We start from the raw sequence: 26,224 nt of genomic DNA, 5'->3' as shown, positions 1-26,224 counted from the left end.
TATAGGGATTTATCTAAGTTTTTCAAATGCTGATAGCATAATTAAGAAACCATCAGAATATTTGGGATATAAATTGATGAACAGCAATGGCTTATTTTTTATAACAGTGTGTTTAGAAACTGTGATAGCTTCGTAGTGCTTGGGTTAGTTAGCAAGCTAATTTTGCACGATTTTTTTAGGGTTATAATTCCTAGGGATCAGTGTTTTGTTTAATGGGCTAGCTAGAGGGATAGGATATTCTGATTGTTTGACCAGTTCCTTCCTAATCAATACAATAATACACTTTTTTGTTTTTGTTTCCTTCAAGTTTTCCTTTGGTGAGAGGATTAAAAAAAAAAACACAATAAGAAAAAAGATGCCTTCTATTTTCTCTGTTTTCTCTTATTTAAAATATGAATCTGTGCTTTAGGAAAATGCTGAGATTGTAAAATTGCTTCTTAAAAAAGGAGCAAACAAGGAATGCCGGGATGACTTTGGAATCACACCTTTATTTGTGGCTGCTCAGTATGGCAAGCTAGAAAGCTTGAGCATACTTATTTCATCAGGTAGGATTAATCCATTAGCCTTTGTACTTTTAAGATCATAACTTTTAACTTTGTATCTTCCCAGGAAGAATAATTCTTGACTCAAAAATGAATCAGGTTGTGAAATTTATGGTTTCATGTAAGTGGTAAGAGAAAATACAAATTGATTTATAAGCCTGGTTATTAAGTGTCCATTACTAACAATACAGTGCACAGCTACTAATTTATCTGAGTATAAGCATAATGATATATCACCAGAACAGGTTTATTGGCAAGTTGAATTATGGGGCTCTTCTTTCCTGTAGGGACCTAAACAGTTCCAACTTTGTAGGGTACTAGACTAGTTTAGGCTTAATTTATTAGATGGTTATTTTATTCTCTGTTTTTTTCTTTTGTAAGGATTATTTAAAGCTGATAGATATTTTATATCTTAGGCCTTCAAAATATATGTGATTATAACTGTGTGATTATCTAAATGGGCTTATTTCAAAGTATGTTTACACTTTATTATGTTAATAGCAACATAAACCTGCTAAGGATTTCTCCGTAACAACCATTACACATTCAGCATTGCCAGAAAAGACGGTGTTGAGGTGGCACTCTTGAAATGTTTTTTATGTAGGGGCTTTTAAATTCCTCCCAAACACTGCATATACTCTCACAGTGCTAATCTGATGAAGCATGGATAGTCAAGAGAAGAAAAATACCACCAGATTTGCTGCCAGGCAATTTTGATTTTTAAAAAAAAATTTTTTTTTTTTATAGTTTGGCTTTTTATAAAGTATATCTAAATAGACAAAACAAAGTTTATTTAAACAGCAGGGCACATATTTTATTATTTCTGCTTTCTTCTTACAAACCTATAAATACCTTAAATCAAGGAGGAATTAAAAGAAACATTCATTAAGTGCCAATTTATGGTATCTGTTATAAATAATGAATCTGTAAATCTGAGTTGAGAGGAATCTCCAAAATCATTTATTCAGGCATGTATTTTTAAAATTAAGAATTCCAGGCCCTGAGTATTTAAGTGCCTTGCCAAATATGTAGAAACTATTTCCTGGCAGAATGAGGGCTTGAACCCAGGCCTTTGGATTTCTGATCTTCCTCCTTCTACTACATCATACCTTCCAAAGGACTATCCTAACTCAGTTTATGACTTCCAGTCCCATAAGTTTAAATTATTAGTGTTTAACTAATATTTAGACTTAAATTGCACTGTCTCCTATCACCTGGAGCCCTAAGCACCTGTTTTGTTTAGCTTTGTTCTTTTTTTTTTTCTTCTCTCTTCTATGAATTGTTATGAATAGCAAATTGAAAATGTATGTAGGCATGTTTATAATGTAACTATATGTGTTTCCAACTCTTTAAAATGACTTTTCTTTCACTGTTATTCCACCTGTAGTCTTTCAGGGACTGGTTCCTTATTCTTTCTGATACTTTGAAATTGTCACTCAAAATCAAACTGATTGAAAAAGAGTTAAGGTTTCTTTCTTATTCTTTTCTCAGTAATGATGTTTACTTCTTTCTCAAGCTGACAGCAGGTGAAGCATCCACTTCATATAAGTCAAGAAGATTCTAGTTGTCTAATATGCTGAACTTGGAATTTCTGAAGGTTCCATAGACTCTTGAATTTATCATATGTGTTTTTATAGTTTTTTACCCATCTCAGGGCTTTGGTTTATTTAAAGTGCATTTATGGATCATCCTTTTAAATAAAAGATAGACTTTTTCCCTTTAATGATGATTTTTCCACTCAGATATATTCCAGAAATTTAAAAATTCTCATAGTCATGTAATAACACCATACTTAGCATATTTAATACATTATTTGTCAACAAGAAAAGTTTGGGGAAATATGCTATTTTCAAAACCTTCACAAAAATTTAGGACAACTTTTTCAGATCTTTATATATTGGTATCTAAATTACTTTATTAGATTTATGATTTAAAAAGTCAACTCAGAAACCCATTTATAAAAGCCTTTTTCCTTTTATTATAGTTTTATTTATCATGCAATGGTCATGAAGAAAGAGATGTAATATAGAGGATAGTTAATACTAGTTTTAAAGCTCATCTCCCTTATATGTCATATCCACCGGTAATTTTTTCATAAATCTTAGCCTGAAAAGTTATCCTTACAGTATCATAATGTAGACTTTATCTCTTTCAGTAATTATCAGAAATGTTATCCATATTTGATGGTCTGTATTTTTTCTTTTTAAATATTTACTTATTGAAACCACAGAATGCTTGTTGGAGGAGAGATTGGAATGAAGTGAATCCTTCATTGAGGAGGATTTTCATTTTAGCTTAAAAATGAATTCTAAAATATGAATCACTTGTTTTCTTGCTAACATAAAGCAAAAACAATTTAAATGATGAACAACAAGTAAACAAAATAAATATGTATATAAAACATCCACTGAGAGGGGAAAGCTCGTTTACTATGAAACCCTTTTATGGCAGTTGATTTGAAATTTATGTTGATTACCACTTTTTTTTTTTTTACATAAGTGAGGATTATCCGTTAAATATTTTATTTATATTAGGTGCAAATGTCAATTGTCAAGCCTTGGACAAAGCTACTCCCTTGTTCATTGCTGCTCAAGAGGGTCACACAAAATGTGTGGAGCTTTTGCTGTCCAGTGGTGCAGATCCTGATCTCTACTGTAATGAGGATAATTGGCAGTTACCTATTCATGCAGCTGCACAAATGGGCCACACAAAGTAAGTGTTAAAACAGAAAATTAAAATGGTCTCATAATTAAGTCGAAGAAGGAATAAATCTGAGCCTGACCTTTTACCTCCAGGCAAAATCCTTTCCTGTCTATCTGCTGGGTGACTAGATCTGCCCCTAATCTGTCCCCCGTACTGTCCTTGACTCCTTAGTCATGCACTTTGCTAGTGTGAGGAAGAGTGACAGGAGAAAGGGTAGCTTCAGAGGCTTTCTCAGAGTGTTGAGTTTTCCCTCTGATTTCTCTGGTTATGGCCATACTCTCCCCCTCCTCCCTAGTTTTATCCCAGACATCTTCAGCCTGCACTCTGATGCCCTCATTCATTTATTCACATTACCTCCCTGACCTCAGAAAGCTTTTGAGTTTGTAATCCTTGTTAGAGTTAAATCTTTCTTTTGTGGGTGCTGAGTAGTCCTCCATGTCTTGACTGGACTTCTCTTCATCTAATTTCAAGTCTCTAACCTGCTACTTTTTCATACTCTGTTACCCTTCTTTTTTAGCCAAAAATTTTTGTGATATAAATTATTGGTATTTTCTGGAGAGAGAGAAAATCGGGAGTTCCAGCAATCTTAGAAGCTAATAACCTGGTTATACCTATGAGAATATGGCTGTCCATCATAAATTGGCACTGAACATTTTTTTTTTTTGTAGCTGGGCTGGTATGGGGGACTGAACCCTTGACCTTGGTGTTATGAGGCTGTGCTCTAACCAATGGAGCTAATCAGCCAGCCTTGCACAGTTTTTTAAAATATGTATTTGAAATATTTAGAGTCATAATTCTACAATATACTTTTTGTAGCTATTGTTGGCATTATTTAATTTAAAAAGTAATGGTAAAATAGTAATTATCTAATGTTTACATAGTAGGAAAACAGATTCTGCAATTTGGTGGTTATGCCAGTAGGTGGCATAGTATTTTAGTATTTCCTTAAAGATGCTTGTAAGCATGTTTACGTCTTGTGGGAGACACAACTATAATTTTTTCATTCATTTAAAAAAAAATTACACACATTTATTAAATTTAAGAGACACTAAACAGAATTTTGATTTTAACGAAATACTTGGGTTTTAAAGTTTGATGTTTTCCCCAATTCTTGATTATTTATTTAAACATAGATCTTAGATACAATTATACTCTGAGCTTTAAATTGATACCAAAACCCTCTTAGAAATTTGTCCTCAGTTGTGCTCAATCTTGAGAATTCTATTTGTCACTGGTGATTTCCTCCCTATGAGGAAAATCATTTTCCTCCCTTGAATATTATCTTAGGCCTAGTTTACATAAGGAAAAGTAGAAAAGAGAAATACAGTGTTATAGAGATACTTTGGAATAGCTTTGTCTTTCTCTGAAAGAGGCAAATTTTCTGGCTTAATTTATCCCTACAGTTTTATTTTTAATTTTGGAATAGTAGAAAGGTCCTTTCTCCATCTGAGTGCTGGAGGTAAGTTTAAGAATAATCTGAGAACTTAGGTTTTAATGATTTTCTTTAGAACTTTCTCTGCCTAGCAACCAGCTTCTTTATAAATCTGCCTCAGATTTTAATGAGCTCATATTCTTTTCAGAAAATAGAATATTTTAGCAGAAATTCTGATTTCTTCCTGATGAAAATATTATTCTTCATTTCATTTCACCATCTTTAAAAATTCTCACCAATTAGAAAAATAAAAGTAATTGTTGGTACTTTAAGAAGGAAAATACTTTCTTTTCTTGACCAGTTTATATTTAGTATAATGAATTTTTGAATAATTTATTTGATCCTAAAATAGCTAACATAAAATTTGAGTTTGGGAGAGTAGGATGGTGATAGTAAGGTAAGTAATTAGTGAAAAATTTAAAAAAGGAAAACACATTACCTATTTACTTATAGGAAGTTAACTTAATTCTGTTTCAGATATATTTAATGGTCTTTATGTTAAGCACCACTAAGTATAACATTTTAGAGGAATTATGTAGTTTGTAGTAATTCAATTCAGGTGAAAGGTATGCAGAAAGACTTCTTTAAATCAGTCAGTGGGTGATTTTTAAAATAAGTGCTGTATAAATGTTATTTACCCTCATGTACATATAAAAACATTAAATGCTTCTGACTTGGTGTATCTGTAGAATCTTGGACTTGCTAATACCACTTACTAACCGGGTCTGCGACACTGGGCCAGACAAAGTGAGCCCTGTTTATTCAGCAGTGTTTGGAGGACGTGAAGAGTGCCTAGAAATATTACTCCAGAATGGCTACAGCCCAGATGCCCAGATGTGCCTCATCTTTGGGTTCAGTTCTCCCTTGTGCATGGCTTTCCAAAAAGAGTATGTATATTTTCTGTATTTTAATTCTTTTTGCTATACGGGGATGTTTTCCCAAGTGACTTTCTTTCATGGTGAAACTTAGTATCCCCATTAGTACTAAATTGCTAACTTAGAAAAGAGACAGAAAAAACCCTCTATGATGCACCTCAAGCTTAGCAAAAATGAGGTGATATTTAAGCTGTAGCAAAAATGAGTAACAATGTCAGATTGTTTTCCTTCCCTCTTTGGATCTGGATTACATTTTTAGTGTAGCAATTTTAGGGAATCTTTTCAACATATTAAAGTAAAGGCAGGAATTCTCTAATATCTTTGTTTTTCAAAACAGTTCAAGAATGAAAAATGGAGCTTCATCAAGTAAGGCAGGGATTGTATGTCAGGTGGTTTACCATTTGAAATTTATATTTGCAAGACTTGTTATGAGGCTAGGAATAAAACTAGTTTTGTAGATCTATGAGGTACTTTAAAAAGTTCATGGAAAAATAGAATTAAAAGATAATATGAATCTTCCCATTAACTTTTTGAAGTACTCTCATCTTATTGCATTTTTAATGTATTTGTTGTGTAGCATTTCTTGATGTGAGTCACATTAATTTTTTTAAAAATTCCCCAAAATATTTGTATTGTTAGTCTGCCATGATCCTATGAAGTAGAATAAATGAAGAATTACTGCTGCTTTATTAGCTTCTGACCAATAACTTGTCTATAGGACTCCTAAAGTTTTAAAATAGACGGCAAGAATAAATCTATGTGTAAGAAAAGCTGTTTTAAGTAATATCTGTGGTCCATCCAATAATAGAATAAGTTGTGCAGATAGATGCTATGGTTTCTAATGATGTGCAAGAGGTTGCAGGCATACTTCAAATTTCATTGGCTTTTTCGAATTCACCATAATGGATCTCCAGCTGCGATTTAATTTAAATATCTATTGAAAACTTATTTAGTGAGCTTTTCAAGTCTTTACTGTCTCTTAATATTTGCTATGTAAAATAGTAGTTCATTTTATTTGTTCTAAAATTAAGGTTCCAGGTATACATTTTAGTTTGAATATTTGGGGTTTTAATTAATCTGAGCATCTGGGACCTAGTCTCTTGCATAACTTTTGTGGTTTCATAGAATTTCATTGTATACTTCCTCAAGTTTTGTCTTTCTAGGCAGAGGACCCCTAATTACTTTGGTTTACTTGTAGCAAGGGTGCATTGATGACTTTAATTGTTTTAGCTGTCTTTCTCTATATCCTATCTAACTCCATTACAGAACTGAACATCTCTTATTAGATTAGAGCATAATGATTTTGGGTGATGTGTGTGTGTGTGTGCACGCACATGTACAATATAATGATGGTCTTTTTTGGCCTTCATCTTATTTTTTCAAGGAATGGTATTTTTGGTCCTTCTGCTCATAGCAGCTGAACATGCCTCATCAACTTATAAATACAGTTTGAATTAGGCCAGATAATGGAGTGCCCCTGTCAACCCTGAAACACCTTGAAATTAATGGTACTCCTTGAGAGTTAGGCAGTATGTTTCATGCCATTTATAGATTCAGATAAGTGAATTTTGGTGGGAAAACTCTTAAATAGATTTCTGGATTTTCCAAGATTAGTTGAAATTTTAGGGGACAACCCCCTTTCTCCTTTGATTTCTACAAAATCAGCCAATAACAGTAATTGACCATTAGTTATACAGAGAGAGCACTAAATAGATCCTATTAAATTTCCTGAGGAAGCTGAAACATAGACCCTATCCTTTAAGAGTTTAAAACCTAGTAGGAAAAAATAGTATTTAGAAGCATTTGCTCCACTGTCTTCTGCTACCTCTAGCAAAGAAGTGGGTTTTTTTGTTTGTTTTTAGTATATGATTTATTTTTTATTTTAAAAATTTTTTTTGTTTATCTTTTAATTTATCAAAATACAATTTAGTTGATTTTCATGGCCCTTTACCAATTTCTCCTTTTCTCCCCTTCCTCTCCCCTCTCCCACCCCCAACAACATCATATCTGTTCACTTAACAAGTTCAAAGAATTTTGTGATGTGTCTCCCCCCTCCACTTATATGTTTGTTTAATTATTTATTTGTTTTTATTAGATCCCACATATAAGTGAGAACATGTGCTATTTCTTTTTCTGTGCCTGGCTTATTTCACATAACTGGCAGCTGACTGGTAAGAGGATCTGAACCCATGGCCTTGGTGTTGTAAGGCTGCATTCTAACCAACAGAGCTTAACCAGCCAGCCCTTTTATTTTTTTAAATTTATTTTTTAATTGGAACATAATTGATTATACAGATTTATGGGGTATAGAGTTGACTATCAGTATTTGTATACAGTATATGATGATCAAATCAGTATTGTTAGCATATTCATCATTACAAATAATAATTATTCTTTGTGTCCATTACCCAGTTTCTCCCTAACTCCCCTCCCCCTCTCCCATCTCTAATACCCATAGATCTGTTTTCCCCTTCTGTAAGTTCGATGTGTTATTGTGGTTTTCCTTCCTCCCTCCCACCCTCCCTTTCACTTATGAGTGAGGACATGCAGTATTTTTCTTTCTGTGTTCGTCTTATTTCACACATGATTTTCTCCAAGCTCATCCATGTTGCTGCAAATGGCAGAATTTCATTCTCTTTTAGGGCTGTGTAGTATTCCATTGTGTATATATACCACATTTTCCTTATTTAGTCATCCATCAATGGACATTTAGGTTGATTCCATATCTTGGCTATCGTAAGGAGAGCTGCGATGAACATGGGAGTGCAGGTATCCCTTCAACATAGTGATTTCCATTCCTTTGGATAGATATCCAGAAGTGGGATTGCTGGATTGTATGGTGGTTCTATCTGTAGTTGTTTGAGAAACCTCCATACTGTTTTCCATAATGACTGTACTAATTTACAGTCCTACCAACAATGTGTAGAAGAGTTCCCCTTTCTCTGCATCCTCGCCAGCATTTGTTAATTCTCTGTCTTTTTGATAATAACCAGTCTAACTGGGGTGAAACAATATCTCAATGTGGTTTTGATTTGCATAGGGAAAACACTTTACAATGTAGGACTATGCAAAGACTTTATGAATAAGACCCCAAAAGCACAAGCAACAAAAGAAAAAATAAACAAAATGAGATTATATCAAACTAAAAAATCTTCTGCACAGCAAAGGGAGCAATCAACAGAATGAAAAGACGACCTATAGAATGGGAGAAAATATTTGCAAACTATACATTCAGCAAGGGATTAATATCCAGAATATACAAGGAACTGAAACAACTTTACAGTAAAAAACACAAATAATCCAATTAGAAAATGTGCAAAGGAACAGAATAGACATTTGATATTTCTCAAAGGAAGACATACAAATGGCCAACAGGTAAGTGAAAAAATGCTCAGCATTACTAACCATCAGGGAAAAAAGTGTTTTTAATGTATCCACTCACAGATCCTAGGATCACTCACAGGCCATGATCTTATTTTTTCTGCTGCATCTAGGATAACTATAAGTATGATATATTATCTCATTCTTTTTTTTTTTTTTTTTTGGTGACCAGCTGCTATGGTCATCCAAATCCATCATTCTTGAACAGTGACATAAGTGGTCATTTTTCTTTTCTTTTCACAGGTACTCCAAAGTTATATTTTTAAGGAACTCCACAGTTGGTTTACTTTTTATATTTAAGTTCTCTGTATTATTTTTTTCTGTGTAGACTTTTGTACTGCTAAGAAATAATCAACGTACATTGTGGAGCTACTTCTAGCTTAGATGAAATAATCCCATTACAGCCACTACAGCTTCTCCTTCTCTCACTAATTAAAACTAAAAACTCTGGTCAGAATACAAAATGAAACTACCTGAGGACTCTATCAAATAGACAAAATCAGGCAAATTATGAAAGGGTGTGGTAACTTGGTGAAGTGACCTTTATGGAGATAAATTTCCCAGTCTTTCTTTTGCTGTGTTGCCCTGAGGGCAGGCCCCAGACTGGAGCTGGATAGCAGCAGTGGCACCAGCAGCTAAAATCCCAATAAAAACTGGGGTTTTTGGCCTGAGGAATCAAGTAAATAGAACCTATAGGCCAGAGAATGAAAGAGGAAACCTGGAGAAGAGAGAGCTGGAGAAAGGGATCCCCTAATTCTCTGTATGAATCTGCATATTCCTGGACTCAACCCAAGCTTCAGATGTACGTGACAGACCCAAATTGAAAGCAAGATTTAAACTATCACTGAAGTCTCAGGCTAAACCCTGAGTGGCACATTCATGGGATCAGGCCTAAAGAAACAGCAAAGGCTTTGAGAACTGAACTGTGTTGGCTAATATACCCTCTGCCAGAAAAGTAAAATGGCGTTAAAGACTGAGATACACAAAATGGTGCCTGAGAAAGTTTTCCAGAAAACCCCCACCCAGAAAAATCCCCTAGCTGCCACGTCACCTTCCCGTGCACGCAATTTTGCTTGCCTATGAGAAAGTCCCAGCTCAGCTTAAACCCTGCTCACTTCCCTCCTCTTCCTTCTTAGCCAATAGGAACAGTCCAGCTCAGCCTAACTGGATATAAAAGGCCCACCCCGACTCTCCCTGCTGCTGCTCCCACTTTCGAGAGGACCGCCTGCTTGTTCATTTTGCCTGCCGAATACACTTTGGTTGAGTCCCTGTCTCCTGGTGTGTCTTATTTTGCACTCTGGCTGGGATTTTTCCTTTCATTGGTGCCGTGACTCGGATGGGTTTCCCCACCCCCAGTGGGACCCCATCGGTGTCTCTGTCCATGGCCCAGAGCCCAAACCAGTGACTACACTCAGCCCGGCCCTTCTTTCAATCGCCACCGGCACATCCAACACTGGCCTTCTAATCTTGGTAAACCCAAACAATATAAACCCAAAGGAAACAATCAAATTGCTGTAAAACAAAAGTAAAGGAGAAGTAGTCTGGTGTACAGTAGTCCTTTCTTGTAGACATAAGCTAACAAACTTTGGTTTTCACTCCTCGTGGAAATTTTGCTCTTTCAAGTAGCCCTATAAAGCATAATTGAAACCTGGTTTGGTTGCTATCAAAAGGGCATATGAGCTACTTTTGTCCATATGGGAACTTGCTGTAATTGGATCAAATGTATTCTTAATTAGTAAGGTTTTCAATAAGAAAAGTCATTGAAGAATAATTTGTTAGCATGTACAAAAAAAGTCAAAACATCAAAATACCTGTTTTATGAAGATGTATTCTCCTAGTCTTTCTAATCGACTATTCATTTGTTTGTCTGGAACCCATGGCGACAGACTAAATTTTGGTACATCCTTTCTATTATTACCTGCTTTGTGGGGACTTTAGTTGAAGGGGAGGGGAACCTTTGCTTGCGTTTAATGTGTGTATATAAAGGAGTTGGCTTAAGTATAGTACATTGCACAATTTTTGGCACACAGAAAAATATCAAGGTTAGTTCTCTTACTACCATCCTCCATTTATTTAGAAAACAATATCAATTAAAATTTTAGTCCTCATACTACATTTATATTAGCTGATGTCTGGCTCTTAGCTTGCAAGTCAGTCACTGTACATGTAATGTGAAAATTATTTGATTATTGTGGGACTTTATGCAAAGCTTTGCTGATTAAGCAAGAAAATGTCAATTTTTCCAGTAGGTTTTATTTTACTATATCAAGAGGGTAATATATCCAGCGTCTGAGGAAAAAAATCGAAGCTGAAAAATTTGATAATTCTTTTGCTATTTCTTTCAGCAAGTAAGCATCTTAAAATTTGAATTCTCTGCAATGCAATTATTTGCGTAAAAATTAATTAATTAGAATTACCATTTATAAGGCAAGGATAATTGAATATAATTTTAATTTGAAAATAACTATCATGCTTTATTTTTCCTTATTTTTCTTAATGAAACAATGTACAAATTTCCTATATCCCATGTATCAGTTATTAATAAGAATGCAAATTTTGGTCACAATACCTAGTACCAGGTAATTTGGAAGATTCCATTTTCCAAAATTAATTATTTGATATTCTGATTTTCAGAGATTTGGTAATAGATAATAAGTTCAGCGGTATAAGTTCTGAAATTTTATTTTTATAGTAACAATGTATTGTTACAATAATCTTAATTGGGTATAAGAATGTTATGTAAAAAGATTTAATCAACAATTATCTGACTTAAAGTGCTAATGAGTAAAATACTTTTGTTTTGTTATTTGTATATTTTCTGGTATTTCTCTGAAAACTGTAAATTGGTATTTGTGGCCTTTCTTGCAATATTGGCCTGTTGTGTTCAAGTAAACTTTTGTCTCATTTTTGGAGGGGGGGCAGCAGCTGGCTGGTACAGGGATCAAAACCTGGAGCTTGGTGTTATCAGCATCACCCTCAAACCAACTGAGCTAACTGGTTATCTGCTTTTATAAATAGTATAATTAATATCAAAAGGTGATGAAAAGAGTAAATATAAGTAAAGCTCTGGGTTTTAAGTTTTGTCTTCTTTATTATTTTATTCAGCCAATTCAGCTTTTTAGCTCAGGATCAGTGTTCTGAAACATTTTTGGTGGGTATCCCCTTGAAAGGATGAGCTTCTGTTTGAAGCAGGGACCTTTAGCTCTTCTCACCCTCTGAAGCATGATGGAAAGGTGTCTCTACCACCGTACAGATCCTACCGCAAAAGCAGTCTTTGTCCTTTGGGGCTAAAAGTTAACAGCTGCAGTGATATGAAGCCAGTCTTTCAAGGGCACAATTGAGTAATTCAACTTAAATGAGAAAATATAAGAAAAAGATTCCTCTAACTGGAATGGGGAAGGAGGAGGGAAATTGAGAAATTCAGGACAATTTGAACAAACAGTAATGCCTTTTATATATGGCTATAGAAGGAGATCATGGCTTAGCTGACCTGATTTTGTCTTTCTAATTGATACTGATCATTGTTATCACATTAGTTTTATAGAAACCATTGTGTCTATATGATATGATATAGTCATATCATATGGGGGTACATCTGATAAAACCTAATGTCTTTGTTTGTTTTCAGCCAGTGGCTGAAGGCCATTCAGTAAAATTTACTGTATGGCCTTTTGATAATTCACCTAATAGTTGGTTAGGTATTTTGTTGGCTAATTGAACATAAAATGCTCAAGATGTTTGCCCATTTCTATTTGTTTAAAATAATCTTGTGTTCATGTAAAATTTTATTTTACTGTGCATCTTTTATGTGGTCACTGTTTTTCTGCACATTTTTGAACTTCAAAGAGCAGGGTGGTGGAAAATGTTCAAACCCCAAAATAAGGTATAGACATTGCTTTTTAGTTTTTAAATCTCTTCTCTTTCTTAGTATCTGATGATGTTCACTGTTTATGTAATGTGCCATCTCTCTGTGTCACAATTCTTGATATCTGTGTTAAACAAGATATATATATATATATATATTTTTTTTTAAATCTCAAGACTTGAAGAGTTTTCCCAGTTTGATATCAGGGCTTGAGAGAGAATTTGTTTAAGTGTTTAAGAGAAATACATGCATATGTCCATGTAATTTATATGTTAACCAAAGGCTGTCTAAGCTAGAGGATTTACTGTGTGCTCAGTGACATGTAATAATCAAAGTCACATAGAACAGTGAAGTTGCTTGCATTTCTGGAGCATGCACATGTATTTGAGATCGTCTTATTGGCCTTCCCAGAAGCTCAAGGTATTCTGGGGAAGTTCTGTGATTCTCTAGTTTATTTCGTGTTTATTATTCTCTATATAAGTGGTAGTTTTGTTGGAAAAAGGTCTGTATTGTAGCATTAGACAGTTTCATAAGCCTTTTGTGAGTGTTTTCTTGCCCCTGCTAACTCAAGGCAATGTGAATAATTGGAAGAAGTTTAGAGCTGGTTTTCCAAAGTGTGTTCTGTAGAGTATGGATTCTATAGATTGTTAATAGATATTACATGGGGTAAAAGGGGTTTCATAGTTAATTATGTTTGGGAAACACAAGGTTAAACAATGTTAAATAGGTTTCTTTCCTGGAGGGCTTCTGAGCATTTTTCTTATGGTGTATGCTTTGTGAATTCCTAAAAGGGGAATAGAACTATAAAGGTTTGAAAAGTCCAGAAACGTAGGATGAACTTATATTTATAGTAAATATGCCATTGTTCCTGTGTTTACAGACTTTTTTGGGCATTTTATACTCTGTTGATTATGCTTTTTTTCAGATTAACAATTGGACCCATCACTTTAATTTTAAAGATACTTCTTCTGAAAGATGTCAGGAGGTTGAAGAAAAACATTGAGCCTATAATTTGAAAATGTAACTAACATACTGTCATAGGCATAATAATTTTTAAAATTACATATTTATTTAAGACAAATATTTTAAATTATAAGTTATACATGTTCAGAGTTGAAAATTAAAAACATGCAGGAGAGTGTAAAAAGTAAAAGTTCCCTCCCCTGTCCCCTAACCTCAATCCACTGGATATATAAAAACCACCCACTGTCCCATCTACCATTCTTATTCCCCTACTGTAGCTACTATTAACAAGTTATAAGAATTATTTTTTATTTAAAAGTCTAACTTCTTCTTTGTTTTTTGTTTTTATTTTTTGTGGTGAAGCTGTGAGTTCTTTGGAATTGTGAATATTCTTTTGAAATATGGAGCCCAGCTAAATGAACTTCATTTGGCATGTTGCCTGAAGTATGAGAAATTTTCAGTATTTCGCTACTTTTTGGAGAAAGGTTGCCCGTTGGCACCATGGAACCATACATCTGAATTTATAAATCATGCAATTAAAGCACAAACAAAATATAAGGAATGGTTGCCACATCTCCTGCTTGCTGGATTTGACCCACTAACTCTACTATGCAGTTCTTGGTAAGAAATCCTACTGTAGTGGGCCTTACCTGTTTTGAGTGAATATACACCTTTGATTTCTCCCAATTTCTTGAGATTCCTGTGTTGGGAGGAGGGTGTGTGTATGTGTGCATGTGTGTGTGTGCACATGTGTTTGTGCGTGTTTTGACTGTGATGGCTGGATTAGGATGAAAGAGTTGGGAGCTACTAATAGTGAGGTTGAGTTTAAGCACAGAGTCCTAAAAAATGGTGTAAGAGGTGACTGGAATGGGGGTAAGAAGCCAGAGGAAAAAAGTGTATACATACAGCATTGTTTTCCAGAACAGTGACAAGAATGATGGCAAACTTCTCACCAGGAACAAATAGCAAGATAGTAGACAGGCAACAAAGTTATTAATTTGTACAAAGAAATTATGAGATTATAAATTTTTCTTTTCTAATTACTGCACAAATGATTTTAATAGTAAAGAGAATACTGTTTTATCTGTCAACTAAAGAAAAGAAGCACAAATTGGAGAGTAAATGAAATAGATTAAAGATATACATAGGTTAGATGACATTTTACTTATTTATATAGTGTCTTAACTGCTTAAAACCTTGATTTCAAGTTTTGTACGTAAGTTCTCAGAAGTAGTTGGTCCAAACATTTTATATTTGTTTTATCTAAAACGTTTCTGCCTCTGTTTATTTAGATTCTATAATACTATGATTAAAGAAATATTTTTTTTTATTTATGGTTCTTTAAAATGGCATTAATAGTAATTTCAAAAGAAGAATAATTTTATTCTTACATGTTTTACAGTTGTCTACACTTCATTACAGTCAGTTATATTATAGTTTTTTAGGTATGGTTACACAGCATCATAATATACAGTTTTTGATGATTGTATGATATTTCACACTTACCTGTTTCTCTGTTGTTGAACATTTAGATCATTTCTTTTTTTTTAAAATTCTGTTATAGGTAATACTATGCTTAACATAGTTCTGTAAATAGGATATAATTTCTTTTGAATTTTATCTCTTGGATAAATTCCCAAGAATTACATTACTGAATTAAAGGAGTCTGAATTTTCACTAAGCAGAGGTTTTATTGCCTAGGACTGTCATCTCTTTGATGATACAGAATTACAGTTATCTATAATTATTATTAAATACAGAATTATCTCTTTGATGACAGAGACTATCATCTCTTTGTGACACCACATACTTCTGATTTGTGGTTTATAAGGAAAAACTGCTTTGTGGTAGGTAGTTTGGGGAGTGTAGAAGTAAAAGCAAGTTGAGTTATACGTTCTGATCTCACCTTACTTTTGGTTTATAGTTTGCAACAGGTTGAGTTCTTAATTGTATTTACTCTTTTCCCAACAGCTGATTAATAAATACAGTACATATTTGTCTATTAAATCCTCATTGTTGCCATTCCTCTATACATTTTCTATTAATTTTTGCAAAAATATATTGTGTTTTTTTAGGTTACCAAATGAAGTATAAAGATTATGACAATTTATTGCAACATCTCTGGTTTTTAAAAATTATTTGTATATGTTTGTCTTAACACCCCCCCATATGTAAACACATGCATACATACACCCACTAGTGAGATATGAAACACTAGGTAATGAATGCGATATCTAGTTATCAACAAAGTTATTTAAGTACCCTTAACTTTTTCTTTAGTGAATTTTATGATTGTGTCTGCTCTCTGGACAACTAGCACTAGTTGTCCCTCACTATTCTAGGATTCACTCCCTGACTGCTGCTGTAAATCCAATGCAACACATGGGGTAGCTGTGGACAGCCCTGACAATCTGTTCCCTTTCATCTCTCACCCCACCTGGTGCCTGTCCCCAAGGCACCCACTTTCCTGTCAGCTGCACTGCTGTGTTTCTCTACTGAAGCCGTCAACTCTGATTCCATGTGACTTGCCTAATAGTTTCAGCCTTCACACTCCTTTCTGGTGTCTAATTTATTTATTTCTTTAACCAAAACATAGAGTACTGCCTGACACCTAGTAAGCACTGTTTTAAGTTCTTTACTGATATTAGCTTATTTACTATGAAATGGAGTAGGTACTGTTATTATCCTCATTTTGCAGAGGAGGAAATTGAGGCACAGAGTGTTTAACATACTTGCCCAAGCTCACACAGTTAGTTAGTGCTAGAGCTTAGATTCGAACCCAGGCTATCCTATAGCATAGCTCAAGTCTGTTTTAGCTACTGCACTATGCTGCCTTAGCCTTGTATATGCACAGAAATGAGGTAGTTGTGTCACTTAATTTCTGGTACTTAATCCCTTGCCTACTCTGGGGGATTTGTGCAAATTTTTCTGCTCCTTCCTGCTCCTAAATTAGGAAACACTTACACAGGGTAAAAAAAAATAAACATTACCTTTTTTCCTTTCCTCCCCAGGCAGTGAAATAGACCGCTTGTACGGAAAGGGACTGACTTAGCTTTATTCTCTTAGAAGGCTTTGTGAAATATACCCTCCTTTCCACAGTCCTGATACAGCCCTTACCCCTACTCCCCTATCCCCGCGGTGTGAATAGTTGAGAGTTTTTGTGGTCATAAGATATTTGGTGTGTGCTGTAATTGTTGGATGTATTGGAATAAAAGAGTTAGGAACCAGTAAACTACAAATTATTTTGTTGTAAGTTGTAAAACTTTTAGCTTTCAGAATTGAGAATGCCAACTGCATATATTTTTCCTATAACTTTAATCACTTTATATTCATTGGAAAAAAATACAATGGAAAATTTCATTTTAGCAGTGAAAATGCCTAACATGGTCAAATTTTTGTTCACCGATTTTTTATTGAATGGATAAAGCCAGTGTTTACACTGAATATGATAAATGTTTTGCTTTCTTTGATCAAATTTACAAAGAGCTGTTATAAGAAAAATTCTCCCATAAAAATTTCAATATGTTGTTAAAGTGGATTTGGGTTGTTTCTTATTTATATCACATGTAAGTCTGTTGCTTAATCTTTGTCATGTAAATTATAAATGTCTTTTCTAAATATTGCTTGTTTTAAATAGTCTTAAAAATGTATTTGGCTGAGTAATTGCCTGTCACAATATAATCTACAAAGTTGAAGTATTTTTTCAACTTTAAATGCATGACTGTCTCCCACACCCATGGAATGTAATTGGAGAATAATGGAAAGTAAATGTCATCTGTGCATTTAGTTTATTAACTGTCGCTTGTTTATGATTGTACAACTGCCCTGTACAATTTAACAATCAATGTAGTATAGTAACAATACATTTTGGGTGGCATTATCAATGTTGGTATAATAAACTCACCATTATATTAACTAAAGTTGTGCAAACAGATTTGCTCTCGTGTGTGTTCAGATAACTGCATAAAAATGACTATGTTTGGTCATAGTGAAACCTAAAGCGCCTTAAGTCAGAAAAATGAAACCATTAAAAAAGAAATAAGGAACTGGAATCAAGTAACCTTTGGTATGGGACTCCTAGAAAGCCAAGGAGATTGCTTGCCTTTGAATATATTTTATTATTTCATTTATTCTCAGTATTTCCTGATAAATTGTGATTTTACCGAGACCTGACTGAGAATTGGAATGTTTTCCCAAGGCATTTGTGTTACATTTTAAGTTCTTCCTTGTATGTTTGCATATGAGAGAATTAAGAATTTGGGAAATAATTGTCATACTCTCTAATCAGTCATTTTAAGGATACTTTGACTCCCAATTACCAGAAATAAGTTGTGTTTGAGATGACAACTTTAGAGTGTTATTTACTTTCTTTCCTTCTATATCTTTTCCTTCTTTAGTTGTTGCTCAGTAATGTCTCCAAAAGTGACCTCGAGAAGAATTTCGGTTTTTGTAGCAATTATCAGAGGCCCCGATCATTTTATTTTGCTTCATAAATGTTATGGTTGGGGAGTATAACTGAAAATGGGGTGTGTAATCGTGTTAGGATTTAGAGTTCTCTTTAAGCTTTGGCTAAATTTCATGTGTGTGCATAATGTCATGAGACCTTCTGAAAGTGTAATACAGAAATTTTCAAATTAGTTCTAGAATTGTCAACTATATAGCATTTTATAGTTTTAAAAGTATGTTTATTATATTATCTCATTATTTTCAAAAATAATCCCCTGAAATAGGCAGATTACATATTCTCATTTTAGAGAGCAGGAGCTAGGGCTTAAAGAATTCAGGCAATGTGTTTGTAAGTAGTAGAGTTGGTATTAGAAATCCGTACATTTCTTTTTTCTTTCTTTCTTTCTTTCTTTTTTTATTTTTTAGGAGTTTTAAACTTTTTTTGATTTTTAAATTTTTATTGAATCAAAATTGATTATGTGTATTTTTGGGGTTCAGCGTTGAGATATGTTGACCAAATCAATATTACCAGCATATATATTGTTACAAATCATACTTATTCTTTATGCCCCTTGTCCAATCCCTCCCCATCCCCGCACCCTCCTCGCTCCCCTCTCCCCCATCTAATTACCCTAGATTTCTTCTCTCCTACTGAAAGAATAATGGTTACTCTGTTGATTTGTTGCCTGGGTGATCCCTCCAATGCTGAGAGGTGTGATCAGGTCCTCCAATATTATCGTAGAGCAGATGCTTCTTCTGTCACTCTGGAATGGGCTTTGTGGAGAGAGACATCCTCTTCTTTTCGTTATCTCTGCTGGTGACTCTCCTTGTGTCAGTGCACTCCAGTGGCTGGCTGACCATCTGCGTGGTGGTTGTGGCGTCTAGCTGCTTTTGCGGCAGCCATAGTTATTGTGGTGGCTGTGATGGGCCACCCACATGGAGGTGATGTTTTTGGCATGCTCCTTCATGCTGGTGGTGTGCCTGGTTGTGGGGAGGGTTTGCGGTCCCCGACTGCATACCTCAGTTTCCCAGGTGGGCCCTGAGGCACTGGCCCGGTGTGCCTTGTTGTGGAGGGGGGTCCAGTCCCTGGCTGCATACCTTGGGTCCTGGGTGGGCCCCAAGGCACTGGCAGTGTGCCAGGTTGTGGAAGGAGGGTCTGGTCCCTCGCTCCATCCCTCGGGTCCCCAGGCGGGCCCCTAGGTGCTGGCATGGTGTGCCTGGTTGAGGGAGGGGGTTCAGTCCCCGGCTCCATACCTTGTGCCCCGGGCAGGTCCCGAGGTGCTAGCATGGGAAATCAGGACATTTCTTAAACCAGTGCTCTTCCTATTAGGTTTCAAGTGCTTAAAAAATTTGGTGATGCCTCTTTTGGCTGGGTTGATAGGGAATCTGATGTTTTTTTGAAAGAATAGAGGAAGAACTGTTTGTGTGGAACCCCTTCTTGCAGTCCTTAAAGATGAATCTAATTTTGGTACATCCATTAAGGCTGGATTTATAGTGGGTAAGGTTCTTAGAGGCTGAACCTGTAATGGGGAAGGCTCTTAGAGGTTCTTACAGCTGTTCATTCCTGGGAGTTGGGCAGAAACCAGCCATCTCTCTGTGTACTCAGATTAAGGATAACTTGGGGTGTTTGGGCTTTATGCTTTCAGAACTATTAAATTATGTGTCTGTAAGGACAGCCAATGTACATTTAACAAGGTGGTCCAGTTGGGAGGAGATAATAGAAAATCCACTGATAACACTGGTGCTGTCTCCAATGGGAAGGAAAGTTCCTACTCTCTATGGAAATAGAGATTCTTCTTGTCATGTCTTGGACAACTACACACAGAGTCAATTCAGTTTCCAGTAGGAACCTGTAGGTGATTATTCATATCAACTGACATGCCTACAGTTACATGAATACTTTCTGTGCCCCAGTTTTCTGTCCACCTTCCTCATTAAGATGTTGTAAGATTAGGTATGTGGTGTTTGTTTGCAGGATGAACCCTTGGTATATTTTGTGTCTAATGGCATGTTAATATCTTACTAATATAGGATTGACTCAGTTAGCGATAGCACCCTCATCTTCACTTTGGAGTTTACTAATTGGAAGAGACTTCCACCAGCTGTCGAAAAGATGCTTTCTGCTCGTGCCTCAAACTCCTCTTGGGTTCTACAGCAACGTATTGGTAAGAAAGAATAATTTTTAAACACACTTCTACTTTTCCTTCTCTTGCTATGTTGTAATTTTAAGTGAAAAGATTTGTTGGAGAACACATATTAAGTTAGAGATAATTTGCATTTTCTTACATGGGAAAAGGATGGGATAGTAGGGGAGTTTTTTTCCCAATAAAAATCATATCTGATTTTTTTTTTAGCTTAAGGAGCATATAAAGTAAAGCATATGTTTGCTGATATATTTATTTAATGATATTCTTTTATTTTTAATAAGGATTATATAAACAAAAGTGGGTCCTAAAAATCTGCTTATTAAATATTTAGTTTGTGGTTGGAAAAAATGTTAAACTTAATTTTTCTCTTTGGGGTATGTGGATTTATATTCTGTCTGTAATATTTTATCATCTCTATAAGGAAATGTTACCATCCTTTATTTATACTTGTTCTTACTGAATATATTGGCGTATATTGGTATGATATAACTATGAAGGTGACCTGGGTGGATATTTTAAATGACTGTTCTAAAACAAATTTTCAGTTTACTCTCACTTATTAAAATAATTTTAAGGTAGCTAAAAAAGTTAAAGAACACAGTGGGAAGAGATTTTGTACAAGGAAACTGGTTTAAACTAAACATAATATGCAAAGTATTTCTATTTATTTATTCAGATTTATTTTACTTTGACTGTATTTTGTTAACTAGATTATATGTCTTAAGTTAGGAAAATTATTTCTTCACTGCTATTTTTACATGAAATGTAACACTTCATAAAACATTTTGAATAGGTTTTTAGTAAGTGAACTTGTGCATATGTAGAAATGTCTTCTAATCTCTTGGAAAATTACGTTTAAGTAAATTTTTCAGTCAAAAACAGACATTCAGAAAAATATGCTCTTGAACTGAGTTGTATTCAGACTGTTACAGAGGTTTCTGTTGAAGAAAAAAGTAATCTGTTTGGACTCTCAGAGCCTTCTAGTACAGAATTTCTTCAATGATAATGTTGGATGATTCACCTGCATGTAATTTTTAATGTTGAGAACTGCATATGCTTTTACTAATTGTGTATCTGCAGCAGTAGAGAACAAATATCTATTCAGAACAGATAGAATATGGGGCAGTGGATTTGGGAACAAAGAGTCAAAAGAGGGAACATACGCCAAATGGGAAAATTATTGCAACGCGTCAATTAACAAAGATATGTGAGAGTTTACTCTGAAGACCTAAACATATGGCAGGTTTGTCCAGATGAAGTTAAAAATTGTGCGTGAGTACATTACTCTGCAGTAGACTAAATCCATCAAGGGCTTCTTGTTTAATTAGGCACTAGGTAGAGCTTGTGTACAGTAATAATCATCATCTCTTAAGAGGATTTTATGTTGGCTGAAGATTTGCAAAAGCCTTTCTCAGAGGTATTAATGTAGCTAATGCTTTTCTGGTCTATTTCTCTAGCTAAGACCTCTTTTCCTGGTTCTGTTTCCATATATCCAACTGTCTTTTGGACATCTCCACTTGGTATCCCACATTGTGACATATCCAAAGTTGAACTTGGTGGTCATTTTTCCTGCAAATTCTTCTGTTTCTTCTGCCTGTTTCCTGGTTTAGGAGGTGAGGTGGTTTGGGAGTTTATTAACCAAGAGAGTAAGTTAACACTGGCAGCTGTTTGCTATTTGTTTCATCCACAGCAGTGGTGTTCAACAGGGGTGATTTTGCCCCCCAGTGGACATTTGGCAATGGTTGCAAATATTTTTTGGTTATCACAACTGTAGAGATGCTATTGCCATATAGGGGGTAGAGGCCCGGGATGCTGCTAAACATCCTACAATGCACAGCATAGCCTCCCACGACAAAGAATTATCTGGCTGCAAATGCCAATAGTGCTGATGTTGAGAAATCCTGATCCACAGTGACTCACTCTTGTGTTGTCCAGAAGACTTTTTAACCCTATTCTGGGAAGGCTTTTTAATCATCTTCTTATTGCAAACTACTTAGGAAAAGCTTGTGTTCTTTCTCCTGCTTATATTGGTTTCTCAGTGTATTCGTGTTAGTAGGAGCCATTATGATTCTGGAATTTTAGCGAGACTGTGTGGAAAATATCTGTCCATCTACTCAGTTGTCTGAGTTTCAGATGGGATTATGATTCTTTTCCTTTTTATTTTTCTTTCTTTTTTTTTTAACATGTAAATTTTAATTTTATTTTTGAATTTCATAAGAACATGTCTGAATTCAGTTGGAATAGTTTCCTTTAGTGTCTGTTTTTTATTTTGTTTTAATTTATTTTTTATTAATAACTAAGTATTTATTTATTTTAATGTGCCAACCATGTCTTTTATTTTCTGCCTTTTTTTAAAAATTGAAGCCTACCTAATTGATTATACATATTTTGGGGGTACAGTGTTGACTATCAGTATTTGTGTACAATATGTGATGATCAAATCAATATTATTAACATGTTTATTATTACAAATCATAATTATTCTTTGTGTCCCTTACCCAATCTCTTTCTTTCTATAGTTCAAGGCTCTCTTGGTGCACCCTTTTCCTCTTCAATTTTCAGGACACTTAATTTCTATATGTTGGTCATCTGGACTCCCTTCTTTTCCTGGATTTTGAGTTGCAGGATCTCTAGTAAGCAGAAGCATGGCCATAGTTTTAACAACAATGGAAGTGAGCCCAGGACAACTCTTTGATTACCTCTTTACACATATGACAGTCTTGCTTTTACCCTGCTTTCTGTAATAGCTCATGATGATATTTACAACTGCTGCCTTGTCAATATATTTCTTTAAAATTTTTTGAAAAAATGCCTCTTTTATGTCTGCCATTGTTAGTAAGCCTCTAGATAATTCTCAGCTCCTGAGCTCCACTGAGTGTGCCAATATCTATTCCTGGGGAAAGATTTTCTCCATTTTTTTTAAGCTCTTTTCAGATCCTGGAGATGCCATGTACTTGGTCAAAATTCTTTTTTTTCTCACTTTTTTCCTCCCTAAGAAAGTAGCAACTTGCTGTGGTAGTTTATAAATGAAATCGACAACCCTTCCCTTGCTGCTCATCTTTTAATCATTGAGTCAGATATGTCTTCAAAAATATTTTTGCATCAGAAAGGAAATATATATCAAGTAAAATTTACTGAGTAGTCACACTTTTAGTAACAATCTTTTTAATCATGTGCCTTATACATACCTCTTAGAAACATCAGCTCAACCACATAGCAGTAGAGTTCTTAATCAAAAAATTTACCAACTCCTGATCACCTGACCAAGATCAAGTCTAAGTAATTAAATTGTTATGGATAAAAGTATTTGGCTTTAGTTCATCCTGAACATTTAATGATCAAATATGTATAATTCTATCCAGAGTGTTAAGTGGAACTGGGTCCTACAAAGGATCCTGAAAGGGCCCCAGGAAACTCTCTTGGTCTTTTTATGCCAATATTTCTCTGCTTTGTTTGAAAAAGGATTTAAAACAGTTTATATGTATATATTATCACAGGGCAGCAAAACAGAAGTTAAAAGTGGAAGGAAAAGAAAATGAAAAGTAAAGTGGAGAAGGATATCAAGTGGAGTCAGGGAAAGCATAGTCATGGTAGTTTTATACCTGTCCATGGATAGGCTGTAAGTTTGGCTCTGAGCTTTCTAGTCATTGACACTAGATGATAGGGTTCATAAGATAAAGCAAACCTGTTTCTCAGATGTACAAATATTCTTGAATGCTATTACAGCTTCCTAGATAATATCTTGGTAGTTGTGGTTTCTTGGGACTTTCTTTTACTGGTCTTCAGTGTGGACTGTTGCTGTCATCCTAAGGTACAATTTGGTAAAAGCAGTTCTCAAGTACTCAGTACAGACTGGTTTGGGTACTCGGGTCTCTGTTGCTCTGACTTGACCAAGGGCTAGGTTTTGAATATCTGGAGAATGAATGAGCTCTGTGCTCGTTGAGCAGTTTTCTCTAAATATTGTATCTCTCAACTCAATTTTTAGTAGTAGTAGGCAGCAAGGAGCTCAAAATTATACTACCTAAGAAGTGTCAGAGAGCAGCTATTTTGTGTTGCATGTTGAGTGGAGAACATATTTTTAAGAGACAGTTGATCTTAAAAGTGGAAGCAAAAGAAAAATGAAAAATAAAGGTTGATCTGTGATAGGGTAAGTATTCTATTGTGAAATCCAAGGAACATTATGAGGACTTCTTCCTAAATTTGGTGAGCTGAGCAAGAATCCAAGTATTTTAAGCCAAAGTTTCTTTTGAAATTTTGAGCAATGCTCCTTGTTTTGAACAATGCTCTTTTCTTATGTACCCTTCAAGATAAACCATTTGTGGTAAGTACACCAAGGTAACTACATGTGGTAACTAATTTTATGAGATTGGTAGTTACAGAAACAAAACTTATATTTAGGAGTAATTGATCTGTAATCCTTTCTGGTAATAATTAACTAGCATTCTAGTTGCCTACTCAAGTCATTTCTAGTTTAAGGTAATAAAACATCGGTTTTTAAAAGAATATTTGTTTCTCTGTTTTTTTTTTTTTTTTACCAAGAGCAGGTATCTTGCTTAATTGGTAACATATCATTAAGTTATTTGTTAAAAAGATGAGAGTCAGGGCACGACCTTTTTTTATGCCAATGAAAAATTTTAACTTCTCTGCTGGCTTTGCCTCTTGTGGTAATGATCCATTTCTGCATGCACATGAGGCAGAGTATAATGGTTAAAGGTTGGAGCTCTGGAATTAAATAAACATGCCTCCACCACTTTCAAGCTATGGAGAAGTTACTTATATCTCTGAGCCTTAGCTTCCTCAATTATAGGAAGGGATAATAATAGTGTCTGTCTCACATCATTTTCATAATATATATTGTTATTGTGGCAGAGACAGACCTAAGTTAACTGAGTTCCATTTCATTTTCCTCTTCCCTGGAACAAAGGAAGACTGCATTTTTCAGTCTTGATTGTCATGTGATTGGGGTAGGTGGTCAAAGCATAAACCATTGGGAATGAGCACTCTATGCTCTCACTTCCCTTGCTGAGGATATCTGAAAGCCATGTTTGAGGTGGCAGTGACACAAGATGGATGAGCACCAGTTGTCACTTTGGGAGAATCTCCTGACCTGTGGAGGATCTTGCATGAGCAAGAAATAAACCTTTGTTGTGTTAAGACACTGAATTTTCAGCTTTGTCATCACAGCATAACCTCGCCTATATCCAAGCTAACCCATAGCCAGATTCTACCCCAGAGTCAGTGACCAAGAAAAGGCCAATAAAAGCCACAAATAATGGAGTAGTATACTTGGTAATGAATATTTATACGAATGTGCTCTGTAGTACGATAGCTCAACTAAAGTTCACCTGCTCCATATTTTAAACGTTGATCTGATCTACAACACCCTAACTTACAGTTTTTAGATAAAATGTCCAATAAATTAAAGTGTATCTAAATTTGGTGGGTAATGGGGCATTAGAGGACCTTTAAAAAAGAAAAACAGGATAAATTGTGCATTGTGTCTAGCCATGGAGGCTATGCCCGTAGAGCTAATAAGGTTAATTTTTAGTGAGAATCAGAGCGCACTATTCACAGTGTTTCTCAGCTCTAGAGATGTTTCCTCTGCCTGCTGTTCTTCTGGATGAGGCATTATTACTAAGAATCCAATTAGTAATTGTCATCTTCAAAAATTGGACACCTGTCCTTCCATTTGTCAAGTGGAAAACTTTCAGTCTCCCAGATGTCAGCCCTGTGTGGGCCTTCACAACTTTAGCAGATTCGTGCCTAGATTAACACTGTCCTGTAGTCTGGTCTTATTACTAGGTTTAAGAGCCAGACTTAGGTTTTTTGTGTTATTTTTAAATGATAAACTTATACTTAACATTTTAAGA

General features: G+C 34.9%; 1 protein-coding gene across 4 annotated transcripts in view; it reads left to right on the top strand.

Moving 5' to 3' along the window:
* Window positions 1–26,224, top strand: part of ASB3 (ankyrin repeat and SOCS box containing 3) — a 102,951-nt gene that overhangs the window by 62,520 nt on the left and 14,207 nt on the right. For 2 of the 4 annotated variants that reach the window (XM_063078731.1, XM_063078733.1), the window contains exons 5-10: window positions 410–545; window positions 3,077–3,254; window positions 5,367–5,564; window positions 14,125–14,382; window positions 20,239–20,372; window positions 21,812–21,967. In XM_063078731.1, coding sequence (XP_062934801.1) covers window positions 410–545; window positions 3,077–3,254; window positions 5,367–5,564; window positions 14,125–14,382; window positions 20,239–20,372; window positions 21,812–21,967 — 1,060 coding nt within the window. The remainder of the gene's footprint in view (window positions 1–409; window positions 546–3,076; window positions 3,255–5,366; window positions 5,565–14,124; window positions 14,383–20,238; window positions 20,373–21,811; window positions 21,968–26,224) is intronic. The other 2 variants (XM_063078735.1, XM_063078734.1) reach the window with 2 other exon arrangements.

Source organism: Cynocephalus volans, chromosome 14 (assembly GCF_027409185.1).
Source record: "Cynocephalus volans isolate mCynVol1 chromosome 14, mCynVol1.pri, whole genome shotgun sequence".
In the NCBI taxonomy this organism is placed as follows: domain Eukaryota; kingdom Metazoa; phylum Chordata; class Mammalia; order Dermoptera; family Cynocephalidae; genus Cynocephalus; species Cynocephalus volans.
Note: the sequence above shows the minus strand (reverse complement) of the source record. Positions and strands in the feature narration are given on the sequence as shown.